This window comes from Magnolia sinica, chromosome 3 (genome assembly GCF_029962835.1).
Source record: "Magnolia sinica isolate HGM2019 chromosome 3, MsV1, whole genome shotgun sequence".
NCBI classification, from domain to species: Eukaryota; Viridiplantae; Streptophyta; class Magnoliopsida; order Magnoliales; family Magnoliaceae; genus Magnolia; species Magnolia sinica.
In genome coordinates this window covers 22,162,634-22,184,504 of record NC_080575.1, presented here as the reverse complement: position 1 = coordinate 22,184,504, position 21,871 = coordinate 22,162,634, and the positions used below count along the sequence as shown (strand labels likewise).

Below are 21,871 nucleotides of genomic sequence, written 5' to 3'. Positions count from 1 at the left end.
GTTGTTTACCCTGGTGTGGCCCAACTAAGTTTTGGATCTGATGATTTTTTATTTTATTTTATTTTTTTTACAAAAAATACGTGATTGAATGGAGTGGATTTTACATATATGATATGATGGGCGGTGGAGAAAGAGTCTGTTTTACGCACCCCGTAAATCACGTGTCGTGGATGATTCAGGTCGGTGCGCGGTGTGGCCAGATGAGCGGATTTGGAGTTACCCTGGTGACACTTTGGTGGGTGTTTTGCCGTGAGTGGACCCCACCTGACATATGTGTTGTATATCCACGCCGTTCATCATTTTTTTCAGAGCATTTTAGTCAATGCGCTCAAAGATCAAGAAGATCCAAATTTAAAGTCGACCACAGCACAGGAAACAGTAATCATTGAATCACTACTATCTAAAAACTTTTTAGTATCTACCGTACTGTTTATTTTTCATCTAACCCGTTTATAAGATCACACAGACTTGGATGAAGGAAAAAATGCAAATATCATCTTAATCCAAACGTTTTGTGGCCCACACGAAGTTTTTAACGGTTAATCACCATGGTTTCCTGTAGTGTGGTCCACTTTAGATTTGGATCTGGATCATCCATACGAACAGGCCATAATGTATATGTAAAACTGATGGACGGAGTGGATATAAAACACATACATCATGGTGGACCCCACGGTCAGGGAAACACCTACTAGTGTTACCCGCGATTTAGATCTGCTTCGGTGCTCCCGAATTCCAAAGTGTAAAAAAGAAAGAGGATAGGTCAGTCATATTAATAATTATCAAGGGCATATTAGTCTTTAATGAAGGAACTCAATCACGCCTGTCCACCCAAAAGCAAAAGGCGAAAAAGCTAGCAACCGCCTTGACTAATGTCCTAAAGTTGTTTGCGGTCCCACACGCATCCTCTCCACCCATAAATTCACACGCGCCATACGCGTCTCTCCACACGTGTGACTGACATCTAATCCGTTCACAAGATGAACCCCACCACGGAAATACGTAATATGTAAAATGTCAGACAGGTCAACCAATCTACAAATCCACACGCATGCGTTGAATTTCAACCACTTGAAAGTATTTCTACACCATCCATTGTTTAATAGCATGGATGGCCCACACGTTAAACGGTCCACCTCTATCGATGTACGCCCCATGTTATTAGCGTGTCAGATGTTTACAGGTTGGCAAGCGCAATGCACGGAGAGGTGGGTGTAGATGGGGTTTGTGTGGGCCCCCAACCGCTCATGTCTGAAAATCAATCCCGTCCGCTTCTCACGTTGCTATCCTCTCTGTCAGCAGTCCACAGCCTTTCTTTCCCGTGGGATGATACAGTACATACTCGCATTATTTATTACGATACACGCGGGTTTTGAATCTTAGAAATGAGGCCATTTTACGATAATCCAGACCATTGATCTTATACTTCATATGTAGATAGACCATAAAATAAAAATCCTCTCATCTTTAAGCATCCCACCGTTGAATATCACCATTGTCATACTCTTCTCTTTAATTGTCTAATTCTATGCTACAAAACCAAAGATTAGAAACGAGCCTAGAAAGTATATTAGCCATTCATTAGTCCATCCACAATAGGAAACAAGAGACCAACGGTCTGGATTAAAAAAATCCATGTGCTCCACCAATCGGAATTGAAAACTCGTGTATTCCATCAGGAGAGAATCGGGTCACGTACCATACTCTATTTTTCTCATACTCTATTTTTCTCATCCCCTCTGCTCTGCTCTTCTAACATACAAATCCCAAAAAAGAGAGCAACACCAGCAGAGCTTCGTTGTGGTTGTCTGCTGCAATGGAGGAAGAAGAAGGAGAGGAGTATCTCTTCAAGATCGTCATTATCGGCGATTCCGCTGTGGGAAAATCGAATCTGCTCTCTCGGTACGCCCGGAATGAGTTCAACATGAATTCAAAGGCGACGATCGGCGTCGAATTCCAGACCCAGAGCATGGAGATCAACGGCAAGGAAGTGAAGGCCCAGATCTGGGACACTGCCGGCCAGGAGCGTTTCCGTGCCGTCACTTCCGCTTACTATCGTGGCGCTGTCGGCGCTCTCGTCGTCTACGATATCAGCCGTCGGACCACCTTCGACAGCGTCCAGCGATGGCTCGACGAGCTTAACAGTACGTTCTCTGCTCCTCCAAAACCCTAACTCTAGATTCTCTTCGTCTTCAGTTTCATATTTTGTAGATTTTGTTGGATTCTGTTGTATGCGTATTTGTTGTAGTTTTGCTGAATTTGAGATTTTTTCTTCAGTTGTAGAAACCTAGATTGGAAAAATTAGTCATTTTCTTTTGTTTGCTTGCCTTTTGATTTCCTAATTGCAGGATAGTAGGATTTGGTGCTGTAATTCGAAAATTTCTTTTCTTTTGTGATTTTTCGTCAGATCTTGATTGGATGATGATATTATTTATGTGATGGGGTTACTAGATCTGAGCAGTCTGATTTATTTAGTTTTTATAGGATCATCAGTGAGTAAATTGAGAATTTTGATTTCTTTACACATTGTGTGGATCGCCACTTTATTGCAATATAACTGCGAAGTTGTGAAACCAATCTTGTGTCTTTGAGTGTCGGGATTTTTGGTATACTGTAAAAAATTAGATGCTGTTTGGATGACCGGTTTATTGCAATTGACTGCAAACTCAATGCCGCGCTTGAGATGTTGAGTTTTTGCTGTATTCTTTGGACCTGATAAAGGGATGGGAAAGGTGAATTCTTGTGGTGTGCTTTCTCCTTTTGAAATGAGAAAGGTGGTATCTGTGTTGTTGGATGTGGAATGTGGATAAGGCACGGCCATGGCGTTGTTTGATCATGGAGAAGTTCTGATTTTTAGTATACTGTAAAAATTTAGATGCTGTTTGGATGACCGCTTTATTACAATAGACCGCAAATCCAATGCTGCGTTTGAGGTGTTGGGTTTTTGCTGCATTTGGTGAACCTGATAAAGGGATGGGAAGAATATTTTTTTTGGTTGCTTCCTTTTGAAATGGGAAAGGCAGTATCTGTGTTGTTGGATGCGGAATGTGGGTAAGGTACAGGCATGGTGTTGTTTGTTCTTGGAGAATTTCTGATTGGGGCAGCGGTATTGCTTTTGAGGCATTGTGGTGCTTTTTTACTCTTTGTGAACAAAAAACAAAAGATGAAGGAAGAAAAAATAACGGCATCCATGCCGTCTTTTTGTAAAGGATTTTACAAAGGAGTCAACAACCAGTTGTAGGGTAACTTAACCCCCATGCCATTTTTAGAAGCATTTCTCCCTTTCGAATATTCAATATTTTGAAGGGCAGAAGTAGAAACAAAAATTCAGAAGGCATGGAAAGATACCAGTTGTAGGTGATCATTTCTCTCTCCACAAAGTGGTTTTTTTTGGAAGTAGTTTTTATTATAGGCAGTTTCTGTAGAAACAAACAGATTCCTGACATATTTTATAATTTGTTGGAGTTTCTATTGATTGAATGGTAGATTGAATTATTTGTGATTCTGATGTTTCCTTTTCTTAGGAGTTTGAAGTTCGTACTTGTGAAACGGTCTTGGTTTACCTGGATTCACCACTGTACATCCATACGTATGGCTATATTGTTGGTGAAACTGGCCATCTATCTGGTTGGCCCTACCGTGGATGGCCAAGGGTATGAAAAGTTGAAAACCAATCACAGCAACTTGATGCACCTAGCCATCTGATTAATGGACCTTTTCCCCATTGAAGATAGGTTATTAACCTTTTTGTACTTTTCACCTTTCATTTGAACGCCATAAATCTAAGAGCTCGGATTGCTACATTTGTTTAGTTTTTCTGCTGTGGGCCATTCATAGTAGAAACCACCAAATGGAGGATGTGGACTCACCATCTTAAAGCCACATGTGGTAATGAGTCACAGCGAACCAAGATGAACTCATTGCAAGGAACCAGAGAGACCACTTTTTGTTTTGCTCCTGTTTCCTTTTTTCTTTTTCTTTTTTTTGAAAATAACCAAATCCCCCCAAGAAGAAGGATTAGGACCAAATCCCCTTCCCCCACAAACCCAAAATAATAAAATAAAAAAGTTTACTTTTATCCCATAAGACCTACTACGTTTTCAAATCCATCTTAAAAAACCCTGACGCTTGTCCACAACCCCTGTCATTGTACTTCTGGATCTATTTTAACAAATATGCCCTGAATAATTCTAAAATGCCAAATAGGACAATCTTTCTTCTATTTTAATGCAATTACCTTATTGGAAATAGGGCTCTTGTTGATCCCAAACTCAACCAGCAGTGCACCCTAGTGTATTATTGTCCCATTTCTGATGAAAACCAGAAGAATCCTTCCGAGTTTTCTCCAGAGTTTTGGGTTCCAAACTTTCTGTCAGAATCTGAGTACTCCGATTTTGTTTTTCCATGGCTGATCTGAATTTCTTGGTTGAAAATTGAAATCTCATAATCAGATAATCTGAATGGCTCCAATGTCCGCAAGTAATTCCAACTTTGAAATCCATTGAATTCATGCTCCTCCTTTAGGTAGAAGAGAAGGGAGATCAATTCCAAGACAATCTTGTGAGAGATTCCAGACCTGAATATTCCACTGGGCAGGGCTGGGCAGGGCAGGGAAGTGATGGAGATTCTCAATGGCTTTTGTCCATACTCCCAGAGTCATTAGCAACCATGAAATCATTTACAAAAGAGATGGATATGATGTCAATGAGAGGGGCTGACTATGACGTGGGTTTGACATTGTTTAGTTTATTAAACGGGGATATCATCCCTTAAAGCGTGACTGACATGTACATTGATCCAGACCATTCCGATAGTGGTCCCTGTTATGTAAGCAGCATAGGGCAAAAAAAAAAAAAAAACTAATAAGATTATACTAACTATAGAATAGGTCGAAGGCAATGGGATGCTAAAAGAAAATATTCAGTACTTCAAATTCAGTGGTCAAGATCAGATGGTTGAGATTGTACAATCAATGTGATTTTCAGGCTATGCTCAGTCAATAATGGAGCCTATGATATGGACAATCTGATGGACATCTTATTTGCCAAATAATGAATGAGTTGCCCTGGGGATGAGTTTAATACATTGCAGCAAACACAGATGCTTTTATGGTCTAAAGTAAGAGAGAGGGAGACCTTTCTGAGGTTTGCACGTGCCAAGTGTAGCTTCTCCTCATGCACCTTTGCATATCATGCATGCCAATCTGGTACATTTGTGGAACATCTGAGCATTGCATAAAGTTGGTCACACCATGAAAACGGCCTGGCAGAAAAGTCAGGCTGGTCTGCTCATCAGCTTGGCCGCCTCTTCATGAAAAGAATGGAGTTTTAAAAATTGCCAATGTCACATTCAATGGGCATGGGTGCCCACCCGATGAGGGCACTAGACTGACTTTTGTGCTTCCATCTTCAGAGAGCACAGGTCAAGTTTCCAACATGGGACAGGTCAGCTGGCATACTGCATGTGGGGCTACAAACCCTCATCTTTTCTAGTTTCTTGAAGTATCAATGGCATACTTGGAGAAGAAAATTCTGAAACAAATGAAATGGGAGCGAACAAATGGTATTGGGTGTATGGTTTTCCAAACATGGGAGATTTTGTGGGATGAAATTAGATTCTTAGGGGTTGGCTTTGTACCTTTTTCCAGGGTCGGTCTTGAGTGAGAGAAAGATACCTCTCTGAGGTTTGTAACTACCACATGTAGCCTTTACATATCACACATTTGTGGGACATCCAAGTGATGTTCCCTGGTATTATCTGATTATCTATAACTAATAAAATCTCTCCCATTGTTAGTTTGTAGAAAACCAGAGTATATATATTTTTCATTTTCATGCCATGCATTGCTTTTGCTACTGTCTTAAGGTCATGTTATGCTTCTGGAATGGATTCAACAAACTGGAATATTGCTGCTATTTTGATCTTTGGAATTTTCTGGCCTTAAAGAGCAATCTAGAGCATGTTCACATTTTTATTTTTATTTACTTATTTGAATATTCCTGATGCCCAACCGAATAACTGTAATACCTTTTTTTTACTTCTATTCTAATCTATCTATGGCCACTCTATTCTGTGGGTTTGATGATGCCTCTCAACATGGATTTTCCCATCTTTCTGGACAGCCTGCCAATTTTTTAACAACTGAATAAAGTAACTTTTCCTAGAGCTACTTGAGCCCCAATCAACCGACTTTCGAAAGCTAAGTTTCGTAATTTCTCTGTAGTTTAATACTCAGCAATTCAACTCAGGGATATTGGAGCAGATGGTCACACTTCCTTGCTGGGGCCAACCACTGACACATGATAATGATTGGCCTGTTCTTTTCTTTTTCCCCAATTAAGGGCTGGTTGCCTTGCCACGCCTCTCTTCACATGATCCTATACGATGTGTGCTGCAATGACATGGTTTTAGGCATCTGAGCGGGTGGATAATGTGGACCTTTCCCTGAAGATGATAATGCAGTGAGAATTCAGGTCAATCTGTTATCAGGTTATCTTTAAACTGTTGATCTGTTTTGGTGGAAGGGCTGCCCACATGCTGAGTAGATGAAGCTGATTATTGTGCCAGATCATCTACAAGGTGGGCTTAATTGTCAGGTCCATCTTATGCGCGACTTAATTATCCAACTAAGGTAGGGTTGCTCACCAGTGGCCACATTTTTAGAAAGTGCTAAACCACTCCCCTTCCCTACGTGCCGCACAGCTCTTTCAGAAAGAGAGTGATTGCTCCCCTTCCACAGTTGCTGCATTTTCAGAAGGAGTCACTGCTCCCCATTACCAGGTGCTGCTTTAGTAGGTTACTTGAGGTGGCACATGCAACGCTCCAATGAACCGAAAACCTGAGTTTAGGGTCCAAACTCTCCCTACGGGCAGTGTGTACTTCCTCATTGATGAAGGGTTCATCCTATACCCATTGCACATGGGGCGGGCCTATCTTACTGACTTTCTAGTTGACTCAGCTGAATTGCTGATCCACTCGACTTGCCAAGAGTCAAGTTTCTGAGTTTTTAAACACTGAATTTGACTCAAAACAACTTTCCTAACTTACTTTGTACTTCTATCCAAATCCCAGCTCTTCCCTAATTTACTTTGGACTTCTATTCAAATCCCAACTCTGACTCTAAAATCTCATGTTTTATCATATGTAAACTACCCTTAGCCCTGTATTGTTATCCTTCTACAAAGATGGTTAAAAAATCAACTGGTGGACAGGGTGTGTTTCAACGTTGAGGTCTCGAGTTTGACCCCAGATTACCTCTTAAAAGGAAAAAATAAAAAACAAAAAACTGATGGAACTCAGAGAAGGTTAAAGTCTGTTTGGATGCACATGATAAGTGTATCATACAACCACTTGAAAACACACACTGTCAGGTAACTGTAAGATCATTCGCACTACAACTATTAGGTGTTCAACGCAGTTGCGTGGTTGAGACACTGTGCACTGCAATTCATCAAGGCAGCAGCCATACAATATATGTTGGTTATATGTGCCTTTTGAAACTTGAAAGCTCCATATAATTCGGTTTGTTTAAGCAACAGGATGATTCTCATCCTTTGCCAGTAAAAAAAGAAGAAGATAATTCTCATTCTTTATGACTTTCCAAACATAAGCAGTTGTTGGCAAATGAAATGAACATTTGAAACAACAGCCAACTCCCCAAGAAATCACTAACTGGAGTCAGACCAGTATCTTATATAGGGGAAAGCAATGCCTTGTAGCTGTCCTCTGTGAGAGACTAACAAACAGAACTCAGGAGCGCTGTCTGGTTACAAAACACAACATTCAGGTCAATGCAGTGGCTAAGATTGAATGCTGCTTGTGGCAAGCTACAAACAGAACTTAGGAGCACTGTCCATCAACGTGGTGGCTAAAATTGGGTAATGCTTGTGGGTGGCAAGCTACAAGTGATCTTACTTGTATTGGAATATCTTTGCTTCTTGAAACAATTAAACTAATTTTGCTGGAGAAGTAGTTGCACTGTTCCATGTGGGCCGAGAAACAAACTCAATCATGAAACCTGCTTATAGATGACATTAATTTTCTAAAAAGTTTCGAAAGAGCTAAAAAGATACAAAACATCCATTAAGGCAATGGATAAGAAAATCCCATATGGAAACTAGCATGGGAAACTTCTGCAAGCTAATCTCCCAATTGATTAGCCTCTCTAGGAAATAAGACTGAGTGATACTTGCGTAGTAGTGGCCAAGTCCCAAATTTCGTGAATTACAAAAGACAATTTCCATGGCTCATCTAATTGAGACACCCATTATATTGCATTCCTTGGGTCCCCATCTATAATTACCGTGAAAATTTCTATTGCTTGTTGATCGAACCCTAGGGTTGACAACTCCAAATGCAGGGCTGCGATGTAGTAATAATCTCAGTGAGACCAAGGTCAATCCACAGGGAAATTAATGAGAACACAATTAAAACTAATCGGGTTGTCTGAGTTTTTAATCTAGCAAAGTAGAAGAGGTGTAAAACAATTAATAAAAGCAACTAAGGATCTGGGATTTCCCAATCAATAGAACTTGAACTTAATTTGTTTTCTCAAGTCGATAACTCAACTAGAACTGGATTCCAATCTGTTCTAATTGGAAGATAACGCAGTAATATTAATCACAAACATCCGACATAAATTAGAATCACGATAGGCTTGATCTCTCATGAAGATCTAGGTAATCAATCGCAGGGAATCGAAAGCATCTACTGTACTCGAATGCCACAGTGAATCAATCAACTTTACAAATTGATTCCTTCCCCAATATAGGAATTCAACCAAACACAATCACAATTCAACATAAAAAATGAATAACATTCATAAAAAAACGAATTAAATATCAATAAGCTATCGAAAGGTTCATCCCTTAGCCTTAGCTAAGAGATTAGCCAAGCATGACTAACATCTTAACCAATGTTGTCAAATCGCATATGCAATCGCATATTCCATGGTACATTTTTTTTTAAATAATAAAAATTTGAAAAAAAAAGGGAAAAAATAAAAAATAAAAAAAATTGAAAAAATTCTAAAAAAAAAAAAGAAGGAAAAACTTGTCTAATTAGTTCACATGATTGGATTGGGTTATTTTACTTGTTTCATTATAGTTTGAGTGTTTCATTAAGCGATATATTTAATTACTTATATTATATTATATAAATTTTAACAAAACAATTAACAAACTACATTAAAAGATAACTAATTATTATAAACTTCGAACAAAGAAATTTTACTAATAAATGGATAACTTGAAACAACTTACAAGTTATAACATACAACTTAATTTACAAAGAGTAAGCACAACTTATAAAATACAAAAAATAAACATAATTGAAATAATTGTAGAGAGATTAGAGTAAGAGAGAAAGAGGTATAAGAGAGAGAGTAAGAGATTTAGAGCTTTGGAGTAAAAAATAGTGAAAATGGAGGGGATATGAGTACCTATTTATAGGCAAAAGTTCTCCAAATTGAAAAAATAAAAAATCAAAAAAATTCTTCTGCTCTTGGTTATTGGGAAATATGCAATCGCATACTCACATATAAAAGTATGCCATGGCATACTTGCCAGGATCAATGGCATATGCGATTTGATCAACAGTATGCGCATATGTGATCGCATTTGACAACAATGATCTTAATAAAAATAAAAGAAAAACATGAAAAACCAACTAGAATCAAAGGATTAAAGAAGAAGAATGGTTCCTTGGAAGCTCTGCCTCTACATGATCTCTCTCACAAGCCCTAATTCGTACTTAGAATGGTCTAAAATACTCATTCAAATAGGAAAAATCCGCACCGACTTTGAGCCGACTTAAAATTTCACACTTTTGTTACTCTTCGGTCGCACCAAAGTCTAGTTGAATTACTTTCGGTTGCAGCTGAATTTCATCAAAACACGTCTGAACTATCTCCTTTCGGTCGCACTGAATGTCCCTTTGGTGGCACCGGACATCACTCGGTCGCACCTAACAGTCTGTTAATTCTGTTATTTAAGCGCTTGATTTTTCAGTCTTTTCTGCATCTTTAGTACTCGGTTTCCTTGGATCTTTGGCACGTCAAATCTTTCCTTTTAAGTCCTCTAAGCCTTATTCTACAACCTTGATCATCTATTCATCCTTGGTTCCAGAATTACATCACAAGCAGAAAACATATGTTAGTAGATCAATTTAGAACTTGAATGCAGCCAAAACTAGTACAGTTGAGAGGATAAATATGCAATATTTAGGCTTGATCACTTGTAAAGTGTTAAGGGTTGCAATTAGTCCGAATAGAATAGGATGGTATCTTTTCTGTGCAGTTCATGAGTGCTTGCCCGGATCATGTGATTTGCTCCAAATTGTAGAAATTGTAGTTATTTACCAGGAAAAAGAGCTTTGCTAAGCACACATGCGTGTGCAATAAAGCTCATGTGCATGCCACACATGTGCCAACAGGGCGCAGGTGCAAGATCTAATCCATCCATAAGGTTGGTCTGGGCTTATATGTGTTTTCCCAATGATAAAACCTGACCCAATCATCATGTGGGCCCCAATATTGGAAAACAGTGGATGGTTTAGAAAACTTCAGCCAAGTTTCTGAGAGCTGTAAAAATTTGTTTCGCAAACTGTAGCCCACCTGACCAGTGGATCAAACCTTATTCTTGGGCTAGGGCATCAATATAGTGGGTTCCATTCTAATGAATGGATTGGATCTCGGACCATTGTGCCATCGTGGCACATGTGTGGTGTGTACATGAGATTTTTCTCACACACTTGTGGGCTTAGCAAAGCTTAGCAAAATTATCAAGTAATTAAAAATAGAAAAGAAAAGAAAAGAAAAGAAACGACAAGGTTTAGGGTTGTGATTTGCTTCAAAAGGCACCCGTGCTCATTCATGATTTTCTCCTATTTTCTTCATGGGTCTTGGATTCTCCTCTTATTTGGATATGCTGTTGGTGTTAGAGATCTCAAACTTTGCTATATATGAAACAATGTTGCAGCACACTCCGATACAACCGTTGCAAGGATGCTGGTAGGAAACAAGTGTGATTTGGAGAATATTAGGGACGTGAGCGTGGAGGAAGGTAAGGCCCTTGCAGAGGCCGAAGGGTTGTTTTTCATGGAGACCTCAGCCCTCGACGCCACAAATGTCAAGACAGCTTTTGAGATTGTTATCAAGGAGATATACAACAACGTCAGCAGGAAGGTCTTGAATTCTGATTCCTACAAAGCCGAACTGTCTGTCAACAGGGTAAGCCTGGTCGATGATGGGGCCGATGGATCAAAGAAAGCTTCGAACAAGTATTCTTGCTGCTAGAGGATCGGTTGCCGTTTTTTCTTCCTCTTTTCCATAATTTTTACAGGTAAAGGGCTTACTTTTGAGGGTTGGTTGATTAATTCCAAGTACTCAGGATTGGGTTTTTGTTTTGGGTTTGCTCTCCCTTATTATCATTTTGGGTTTGTCTTTCTGGGTTCTTTATTTATAACTAATAAGATAGTGTTGTCACTGAAGTTGATTTTAAATTTTTTTTTAATTGCGCCCTCCGTACAAATACATGTAATGAATATTATTGGGCAGAACAAATTTGTAGAAGTATGTGATTCATCTTTCACCATTTTGGGTATTAGATTGGCATGTCTTGATATACTAGAATATTGTTAGAGAAAAGGGCTAGTTATCTGCCGTAATAGATGACAATTTGCCTATTACAAGAGAATTCCTCAAAACACCCTGTAGCATGTCATTGCAATTGTGGTTTACCCTTTCAGAACGTCTTAATGAATGTGGTTGCTGTATCTGATTGAGATGGTTGGTTTCCCATGTCTGCTACCATCTGTTAAGATTGCTTCACGGTTCCAGTTGCGCCTAAAAACCTTGTGTGTGCTATGTTCTGTTAGAAGTGATCACATTAAAGTGGTGGCCCACACTTGGATGGGGAATTGTTTAGAAAAACTTGGGGAATCAATTGCATTAGGAAACCCTACATCTAAGGGTCTGTGATATGACTTGTGAGAAAGGAAAGAGAGTAGAAGTAGAATTATGTTTCAATGACTGGAGAGAAGGAAAGAAACAAGTTCAAAATATGTGGGGTGCTCTTTAGCGCACACGTGGGAGAGAACTGGTAGAAGGTGAGACAAGGGCATCTCACCGCGGTGGCATGGACCCACGCACCATCACACCCTAGCATCAAGAGTAGTGTCGTGGATTCTTTGGATCATCACAACTCAAAGGTATGTGTTTGGTTCCAATATCCGTTTGTGGCTTTTTGGTTTTGATGATATTGCATATGTATGCATTTCACGATCCTTCAACACTAGCCGAATGGATCAAGTGGGCTGTGTGCATTGACATTTCACAATCCTTCCACACAAGCTGAATGGATCAAGTGGGCTATGTGCATTGAATGGCTTGGCAAGGTGCACGAGAATGTATGAGTACATGGATGGGCATGTTGCAACATGTGCTTGTAAAGAATGAAGAAATTTCAATGTGTTTCCCTTTCTTGTTGCAGGTGTGGAGCACTGATACTGCTTTTATTTGAAGTGCCCAAAGACCGCTGGTAGTTGGTACCTGGTTCAGATGATCATTCACATGCCCGGGCGGTTGGATATGGCCCACGGGGCCCACTTGTTGGCAACCACTGTGGGTGGGTCGCACTTATTTTTCCCTTCAATATTCCTCTTTCAATTCTCCCGGAATTTAAATTTGTATTTAAAATTTAAAAATGATTGGAATGACCCTCTCTGATCCTTCTATAAAGGATTGGGATGATCTTCTCTTATCCTTCCCTTAATGGAAAGGGGTGGTATTTCCCCATAAAAGGCATTCCAATCCAATTCAGAGAGTTTGTAAAAGAAAATAGGGAGGATGATTTATGCCCATTTGTCCATTGGGCCCACCTCGAGACGATGTAAATGTTGAGGAATTACGGAAGCACACAAAGATGAACTAAACAAAGTAATTCCATAGAACAATCAAGCCCAGTCACAAAGGCTCCGAATTTAAAATGGAAAAACTCTTTCGGGAAAAAAAAAATGGCACAAAGCGATAGATTTCACTATGAAAGCATAAATTACAAGAGAGAGAGAGAGAGAGAGAGAGAGAGAGAGAGAGAGTACCCGATTTGAAGAAGCCTTGAATCTCCCCTTACAAGCCCCTAAAAACCCTAGGAATGAATTAGAAAGCAATGTGATACACCCTAATCCTGTTTACATCACACTCCTATATATAGCCTCAAGAAGAATTCCAAAAAGAATCAGAAAGAAATTATGCAGATTTTTTGCAAATTCACAAATCTGCGTAAATATGCACGATAGTTCGATGGCACATTCGATAAGACTTCGATGGCATCGAACAACCTTTGAATATGTATTTTTCGAATTTTTCCAATGGCATCGAACATGCCTTTGATGGCATCGAACCTATCATCAACAGACTTGTTGATTTACAGATTTAAGACGTCAATCAACCGTTAACCACTCTAAACCACTTTATCGTAATCATATTCTCCACTCTTGTAGCGGTTAGGAAAAGAGACTGCCCATCTTCGGCCTTGTGCGAATGTCTCTAAGATCATGTAAATACTATTAGATCCTACTAGGTCTAGGTCTACCCATTTGTGCCATCCAAGGTGAGCATGACCACATGTACCACAAATCCAAATTCCATTAGGCCATATCAAAAAAAAAGAAAGAAAAAAAAAATCAGATGGATTGAGGAATCCTAACCTACTATTAATGGAGATTTATTTGTTGAAATGGGACAGTTAAATGTTCTTAATCGTCCATTTTCCTTCTACCAAGGGCCTGTTTGGCCAGTTGCATTGGAAAGGATTAGGTGGGATGGAATTGCATCTGGTCTTGTGTAGGGGTGCACATTTAACTGGTAGAACCGTGGAACCGGACCGGAACCTACCAAACGGTCCGGTTTGGTCCGGTTCTAAAGTGCACCAGTTTCGGTTCCGGTTCCAAAAATCAAAGAACCGGTGCCATCGGTTCGATTCTCGGTTTGGGGGTATGTAGAACCGAACCGAACCGTGAACCGATCCGTAAAACCAAACCGTGGATCCAATCCGTAGAACCGAACCGTGGAACTGAACCGATGTGTTTTTCCACACCTTATAATTATTTTCTCTAGAACAATTATTTTCGTAAATGTATTTTTGCACACCTTATACAATATCTAAACCATTCATCAAATGGACCACAACATGGATGGATATGGGCTTGCAATTGGGCTAGATTATAAAAAGCCCAGAACCATGGAACCAATCCGGAACCGAACCGGTTTTAACAGTTCGGTTCCGGTTCGGTTCTAGGGTGCCAACGGTCTGGTTCCGGTTCCGAATTTCCTAAAACCGTTAGGAACGGTTCGGTTCCGGTTTCACCTCAAAACCGGACCAAACCGAACCGTGTGCACCCCTACTCCTGTGCCAATTCCACTCCATGTTTGGGAAGAATGGAAAAGCTTGGAAGTAGATTAGATGGAATTGCATCGGGTTCTGTGCCCATTTCACTCGATGTTAGCAAGTTGTATAGGTCCCACCATGATGGGTGGGCTATATCCACACCGTCCACCTATTTTTCGAGATCATTTTAGAGCATGGGCCAAAAACTCAAGTAGATCTAAAGCTCAAGTAGACCCCACCATAGAAAGCAATGGGGATTGAATACTTACCGTTGAAAACTTCTTTGGCGCCACATAAGTTTTGGATCTGCCTCATTTTTAGGCCCATGCCATAAAATGAGGTTACAAAACAAATGAACGGTTTAGATATAACACATGTGTGTTATTCTCAATAGTTTCAAATGATGGTGGGTATATCCATTCAATGTACCACCATATTACAAAGAAAGCATGAAATTAAGCTTATCCCAGGATAACACGGAACAATCCTTGCCATGGGTAATAATTATGTTTTTTGAATCCCATCCCACCTAATCCTTTCCAATGCAACTGGTGAATAGGATGCAATGGTCATGTAGTGGGATCCACTATCTGATAAATCTGGACAAACATGTACAACAGATGTATGGCTAGAGTACAGGGAGGTTGTCAATTTTGAGGACCACAGTTTTCTCCGCTTGAAAACCAACAATCACTACCTCTGAAAAGGGTCGGAGGCTCCCAACTCATGAGAGTGACATAAAGCTTCCCACAACATAAACAGCAATGGCAGACCATTTAGGAGGTCCTGAGAGGTGGTCCCGTTGCTTGAAACCATCATGATCAAACAAGATGCCGACCACGTCGGATTTGTGGCCACCGATCCCTTGTATGGATCCAAGCTGAAGCAGGGAAGGACGTGTTGAGGTCAATCAACATCTTGTCTTCCTCTGGGGGATAACTACTCTGAATCTATAGAGCTTCTTTGAACTTCCCACAGATATGCCTCGAATCCATGAGGAGATAGAAAATAATTCTAATAAAATTTGAATTAAATAATGTTATGAACCATAGCGAGAAGTTTCGGAATCAAACCATAGAGAAGTTTCGGAATCAAACCATAACTAAAACTCAAGAAATCATGACTTACTATTGTTGTCAAGATTGATGTCTTGAATTTTCAGAGCGGCTTGACCAGTCGAGGGGGCTGCTCGACTAGTCAAGGCCCGCTCAACTCTAAGTCCAGCGAGTATTGTTTCTTGGCGTTCCGTGGTGCTCGACCAGTCGAGGGTCAGGCTCGACCGATCGAAGGGGCCCTTCGACCAGTCGAGACCCTCCTTCGACTAGTCGAGGGTTACACAGATACAATGCGAATTTTGTGCGGACTGCATAAATTTGAGTCGGTTTTTTAGAAAGTGCGTAAGTGAAGTTTCCTAAACTATAAATAGAGGTCCCTAGGGTTATTTTAGGAGTGGCTAAGGCTTTCTAAAGTTATTCCAAAGGTTCTTAAAAGGGTTTTAAAGTTTTTAAAGGGTGTAATAAGGGTGAGATTCGAGGTTGTTCGAATTGGATAAGCCATTTCTCTTCGTAATTTATGCTTTCGTAGTGAAATTCTGTCACTTTGTGCAGTAGTTTTTTCCCATAAGGGTTTTCCACGTTAAATCTTTGTGTTTTCTTGTGATTTCTTGGTGTCATTGAATTGCTATCCTCGATCTAGATTTGTGTGATTTTGTAGCACAAATCCCCAACAATTATAATTAGTAAACTTACTATTTATGGACAATCATGATTTCCACTAGACCTCATGGTTTTCAGCCAAAAATAGTGTCCTATTTGGCTCAACCCGCCGTAGTGGGTTGGGTGGCTAAAGTAGCTCGTCTTGCCCCAAAATCATATATGGCATGGATAACTCATTCCGGTTTGCGAGATACGCCGTTTTAAGTTTATGACGGTCCGGATCACTTCTGCCTCCAGTAGGGCCTTTTCTGGTCCATCTTGGCCATGAAATTGTACATGACCCGGTCTACATCACAAGCTATGTATTAGATAGGCCATAACTAAAAATGCCGTTATCTAAGAATAATTCCGGTTCTTTTCATGTTGTGCACAGCAACTTGCAGCTGACCTGATCAGTAGACCTGCCTGATCTGAGACCCGTCCATTGGACGACTTGGATGTCGATCACATGGTACACGATGGATGGCATGTATTTGATCGAAGGTTTATAAAAAAAATTAAGATACTTTTAAGGATCTTGGATATCATTTGTTGTTGAAGGCCCAGCGTCGTCGTTCCACGTTATATTTCAACTGATGGAGATGTTCAACCTGCAGCTCACAGGTTTTGGCTGAGGCCCACCTTTTGCGACGGCCCACAATCGACTTTCGAGGTTGTTTGTATGTCGTTTTAGCTTGTTTGTTTTAAATCTTCTGGGGAATATCCTAAGTTATAAAATTTTGATTGCTACATTTAACTAAATTTGTCATGATTGTTGCTTTATTACCTTTAAATTCTAGTGGTTGTTTATGGAGCCTTTGCTGGGCCCCACATGGTACTATCTCTAATATTAGCCATTGCTTTTTCTTCTACTTTATGATTGCGTGGATTAGTGTTTTCGTCATTTGGGCGTATGTTTTTGTTAGTAAAATTTAAAATATTTATTAATCAGAAAGCATGAAAAAGAGCACATAAATCAACCTTAATGCGTAACAAACGAACGTCACCTTTCTCTTATCTGACTCAGCTAGGGCCCACCTTCAAGTAACCTCAATATTAAGCCTGTTTCACCTCCATTATTTGATGGTCTGAGGCATGTCCTAATACTTCCCTACCACATGATTCTTGCCATCTGAGGAAAATGGTTGCTTCTTCAATTGTCTTGATTTCAATGGGCGCCAATCGGACGGTTAGGATCATCTGGCCAGGAAAGTTTGTGGGGTATCTCCTGGTAATGAGCTGGAAACTAAGTGGTCTTCTTTTATACCACTTGATGGTTGTAAAATCCCAGCTTAACAGAACTACTCATCCACATCAGCCTCTCTAGAAGCAATGTGCATCATACCTAAAAATATCCATTACATCAAGTTTCTTGTCCACGTTGGCATCGATGGTGATGGTGGGCCCAACCATTCAAAGGTCGTTTTCAAGGTCACCTAAGGTTGAATTTTTTCGACGAATTTAATCATGATAAAAGTACAAGAGCTTGCATTGGCCATGGCATGAGCGACTGTAAGAATTGAGGCATAGCAAGTGGGAGTTGTGGGTATGCTTCATTCCTCCTATAGCAATTGTTACATGTCCATGAAATTGCTTGAATTTGTTAAAAAGAAACAGATTTTTCCAAGTAGTCAGTGACTAATTGCCATTTGGAAACCCAATTAAACGATAGAGTGGAAATGACTTATGTGGGCTTATTCCAACTCATTTCTTTATATTTGAAAAGGAAATTGTCATATCAGAGAATTTGTGTGGAAAAAGAATTTTACAAAAAAGAATTCTAAATAACCTATTTATTTTAGCATTCATATTTTTCATGCTAATGTTAATAGGTCAATGAACGAAAACTGAGAGCCCTATCTCGAAAAAAATTTTAAAAATCCATATCTTCAGTTCTGTTTTTTTTTTTTTTTTCAACAAATGGAAATCACCAATTTTTGAGGATAACGGTTGAATTGGAGAGTTCCACTGCTGATTTTGTTTTTGCAAATAGCAAGAGAAGTCGTGTTTGAGGAAAATAATTTCTTTTTAAAGTAGAAATCGAGATTCCACTAATCCAAACAGGCCTTAAAACATCCTCTACTGTTTGGCAATTTCCTTCGTATTAATTTGAATTGTCGCAATTCCATTCAAACGATCAAGCACATGACAATTCCATTCTGTTCATTTTTTCTGGAAAATTTGCATTTTGCAATTGCTCATTGCCTTCCAGATATTTCCAAACATTTGAATTTCCCTATTACGATCACGTACGTTGAATTCAGTTATAGAGCTACCCCAAATGCAACCCAAACAATGGAGTTATGAAAATGCAGATAGAAAATCTTCTTTTACTATGAAAGGAAAAGTTGAGTTTTCACATTGAAGGTATAATAATGATAATCCTCCCCCATTAAAACTCTCATTTTCACAACTTTTGACCTTGGTTCAATGCATTGATGAAGCAATCATACATCATCCTTGGCCAAATCCCACAAGATCCTTCCCTCAGTGAGAAGATCCAATGAAAGTCTGCCACCTCACCCAACCATCCCACTCAATGGTCACAGCTATTCCACCACTCTTTCATTGGCAGCTGCAGATATCTAAATGATACTCAACACCCAACTCTCAAAAGATCCACTCCACCACTCCCACCAAGACCCAAAAAAAACTTTTTGAAAAAAAATGAAAAAATCAGCCCCCGAATGATGGAATGTGAAAAGAAGATGACTTCTAGTTGAAAGGAAGAAAACCCCTTTTGATCTTGACTACTAACTTTAGTGGCCCACCTACTACCTCACCATTATCATCTTCATCTCAACCTTCTAGAAGCATATTTCAAATCCCATGATTCTTGGGCTCTCTTTTCTTCCACCTGATATATGATGGTGTTTTTATTTCTTGCTTTCTTATGCTCTTCTTCCCAAATTGGATTGTTAGATTCACACCCATTTGAGCATCCTTTTTCAAGGATGAGATTTCCAGTGCTTGGCCTTTTCAAATCCATTCCTACTGAACTGATAGTCCTCGATTGTCTGGTCAATCTCTGCCTGCGTGTTCATCACGAACGGGCCATACTGAACGACTGGTTCGTTGAGAGGCTGCCCGCCGATGAGAACGAATCTCACAGGCCTGCCTGATTTGTTCCACACACTGAGCCCATCTCCCAGGCTTAAGACCAGGACGTAGTGGGCTGCAGCGGGCGATGAGCTTGAGTTGCCGAAAATGGCCTCCCCTTCAATTACATACACAAATGAGTTCCACGCATCGGGGATGTGTTGGTGCAATTGGGCTCCTGGTTTTAGTGTGAAGTCCAGGAACATTGTCGGTGTCCTGGTATAGACAGGAGACCGAGCTCCCATCGCCTCTCCTGCTATAATTCGGACATCTACACCATCCTTCTCCACCCGAGTGATGTCCTCACTTTGCAATTCTTGATATCGAGGCTCGATCCTGCCATTTTGAATTGAGAGAAGTTTTTCAGTTTCGGATGAATTCGACTACTACAGAGATTGAAATGCTCTTTTGGGTTTTGCTTACATTTTGTCTTTGGAAGAGAGATTGATCCACAGCTGCAAACCCCTTTGAATTCCTTCTCCTGCAGGCATCTCTGAGTGAATTATCCCTCTACCAGCAGTCATCCACTGCATCAAAACACAAGAACCAAAGACACCCAAAACATTAAACATCAGCATAAAGATTGATAATTCATCCGCCGTTGGTTGTCAAGATTATTTGAAGTTCTGACTTCCAAATCCATACCTGCAAATCACCAGTTCTGATGGTGCCTTTGTGGCCGGCGAAGTCTTGATGAGTGAAAGCTCCCTGCAACATGTATGTAACCGTCTCGAAACCTGTAACCAGATCCGGATATTAGAAGGGGGGAAAAACATCAAAAGAATCAAAAGGAATAACCAAACTCGAACAAACGCACAAAACTCGATTTGGATACATGTCACAATTATCCATGATCCAGACCACTCATTGGGTGGACCACACAATCGAATCAGCATTGGAACTTAACCCATCATATTGGGTATTTAGTCCGGTAAATTCCCCCCTCGATTGCATCGAAATATCAACATGTACTGAATGTATCAGGACATCCAAATTCCCCATTCAACACTACATTCAAACCTATGTCACCCATTGAAAATCTGTTTTATTGAAGAAAACAATCTTAGTATTAAGCTAACCTTTCCATATATTTCTTTCTTTTTTAATTCAATTTGATAAAACACAAAACAAAGATTAGCTTATCAAAGCAAATCATCAAATTCAATTCTTTTGAACACTATTCTTAACCATCTAATCAGTGAATATTGTTGATGATCAGCCTCGAGGAAATCAATCAAACGGGGAGGACTGCCAAATCTACGCAATTCATGGACAGTAACAGTAGTCCATCTAAGGTGGGACAGAGCGTCGAAATTGATAACTAAATTCTAGCTTAGAGATTAGATTTCTCATCATATTAAAACAAGAGAAAAAGAAAAAGAAGACAAGGCAAAAGTATCTAGAGGAAGAAGAAAGGAGAGATAGGTAATTCTCAAACCTCTATGTGGGTGGTCAGGAAATCCAGCAGGAGCAGACACTGCATTAAAATATAAATTAATTAATTAATTAATTAAAAAAAAATTTAAAAAAAAAAAACAGCAATCGAACAATCATTTCTTTAAATAGAAGAAAACCCAAAATAAATTTATTTTTTTTTTAAAAACCATTTAATAAAGCCAGGAATCACGCCCCCACACACCTGAGAATTCATCCAACATGAGAAAAGGATCCAATTGCTTCAATTCCATCCTGCAAAAGTAAAAACAGCCAATTTCAAATCAATACCCAAAAAATCTCCCCCCCCCCCCCCAAAAAAAAAAAAAAACCAGTCAATGAATGGAAGGAGAAGATCACCCTTTCTTTTCTAATTCATGCAGTAGTACAACTTGATACCATTTCATTACCAAAAGTAGATGAGAGGGTGGTATCCATAAAAAAGGAGGGTGGAAAGATCAATTCCCAATGAAATGAAGTGGAAAAAAAAAGAAAAAGAAAAAAGGTACCTTCCAATGCTTCTTCTAACAACAGCTCCTTCTCCTTCATGCTGAGGCTTGGCTAAGACCCTCTTCACCACATTCCTGGGCCTTTCAAAACAAGGGCTCTGATCTGCTCTAGACATCTTCTTTCTAATGTTGGATTGCTGTTTTTTTGTTGTTTGGGAAACATGAAATAGGAGGTTGGAATTTATAGACCTCAGCATCTCTCTCTCTCTCTTCAACATTCCTAGTCAGTCGTTGGTTAAAAAAGGCCGGAGAGAGAGAGAGAGATGAATACAAGGAAAGAAGTGGGGTTGGCCTTCTCTTACAAGTAAAACCAACTGTTGGATTGGATTGGAAAGATGGGGTGTGCCCAGCTGTCAGTGGGCCATACATCTCATGATATGATGATGTCAGCCTAACGTAATCATGACGCCCCCACCGCCCCATCTTTCTTCTTTTCAACAAATCTAAAAACACTACATGGAACTTTTGAAATTAGTGGTGGACCATCATCCTCTGTTTGGCACTGATGTCCAACGGTTCAGACCTATCCAATTTGTGGGTCCCATTTTTTATTTTATTTTATTTTATTTTTTTGAGCATGTCTCTGAAATCACACTAATCAAGCAATCCTAACCATCCAATTTCAACCACCCCGAATACATGGAAATATCCAGGCTCTTGTGTTAGCTCAGCACCATTTCTAAAATGGTGGTAAATCATCCTCATCACATACGTTAAGCCCATCAGGCCATCAAAATTGTGGGTCCCACTG

At 39.8% G+C, this 21,871-nt stretch overlaps 2 protein-coding genes across 2 annotated transcripts; one reads left to right on the top strand and one right to left on the bottom strand.

Annotated features, from left to right (window-relative positions):
• Window positions 1–1,742: 1,742 nt before the first annotated feature.
• Window positions 1,743–11,591, top strand: LOC131239690 (ras-related protein RABA5e-like). Its single transcript, XM_058237521.1, has 2 exons — window positions 1,743–2,144; window positions 10,977–11,591. Exons 1-2 carry the CDS (start codon window positions 1,817–1,819, stop codon window positions 11,291–11,293), a joined length of 645 nt encoding a protein of 214 aa, XP_058093504.1. The 5' UTR covers window positions 1,743–1,816; the 3' UTR covers window positions 11,294–11,591.
• Window positions 11,592–18,388: 6,797 nt separating this feature from the next.
• Window positions 18,389–21,381, bottom strand: LOC131239689 (pirin-like protein). The gene is made up of 6 exons (XM_058237520.1): window positions 21,121–21,381; window positions 20,817–20,866; window positions 20,616–20,654; window positions 19,823–19,914; window positions 19,601–19,704; window positions 18,389–19,513 (listed from the first exon to the last, which is right to left on the bottom strand). The coding sequence occupies exons 1-6, from the start codon at window positions 21,336–21,338 to the stop codon at window positions 19,027–19,029; spliced, it is 990 nt and encodes a 329-aa protein (XP_058093503.1). The 5' UTR covers window positions 21,339–21,381; the 3' UTR covers window positions 18,389–19,026.
• Between the last annotated feature and the right edge of the window lie 490 nt (window positions 21,382–21,871).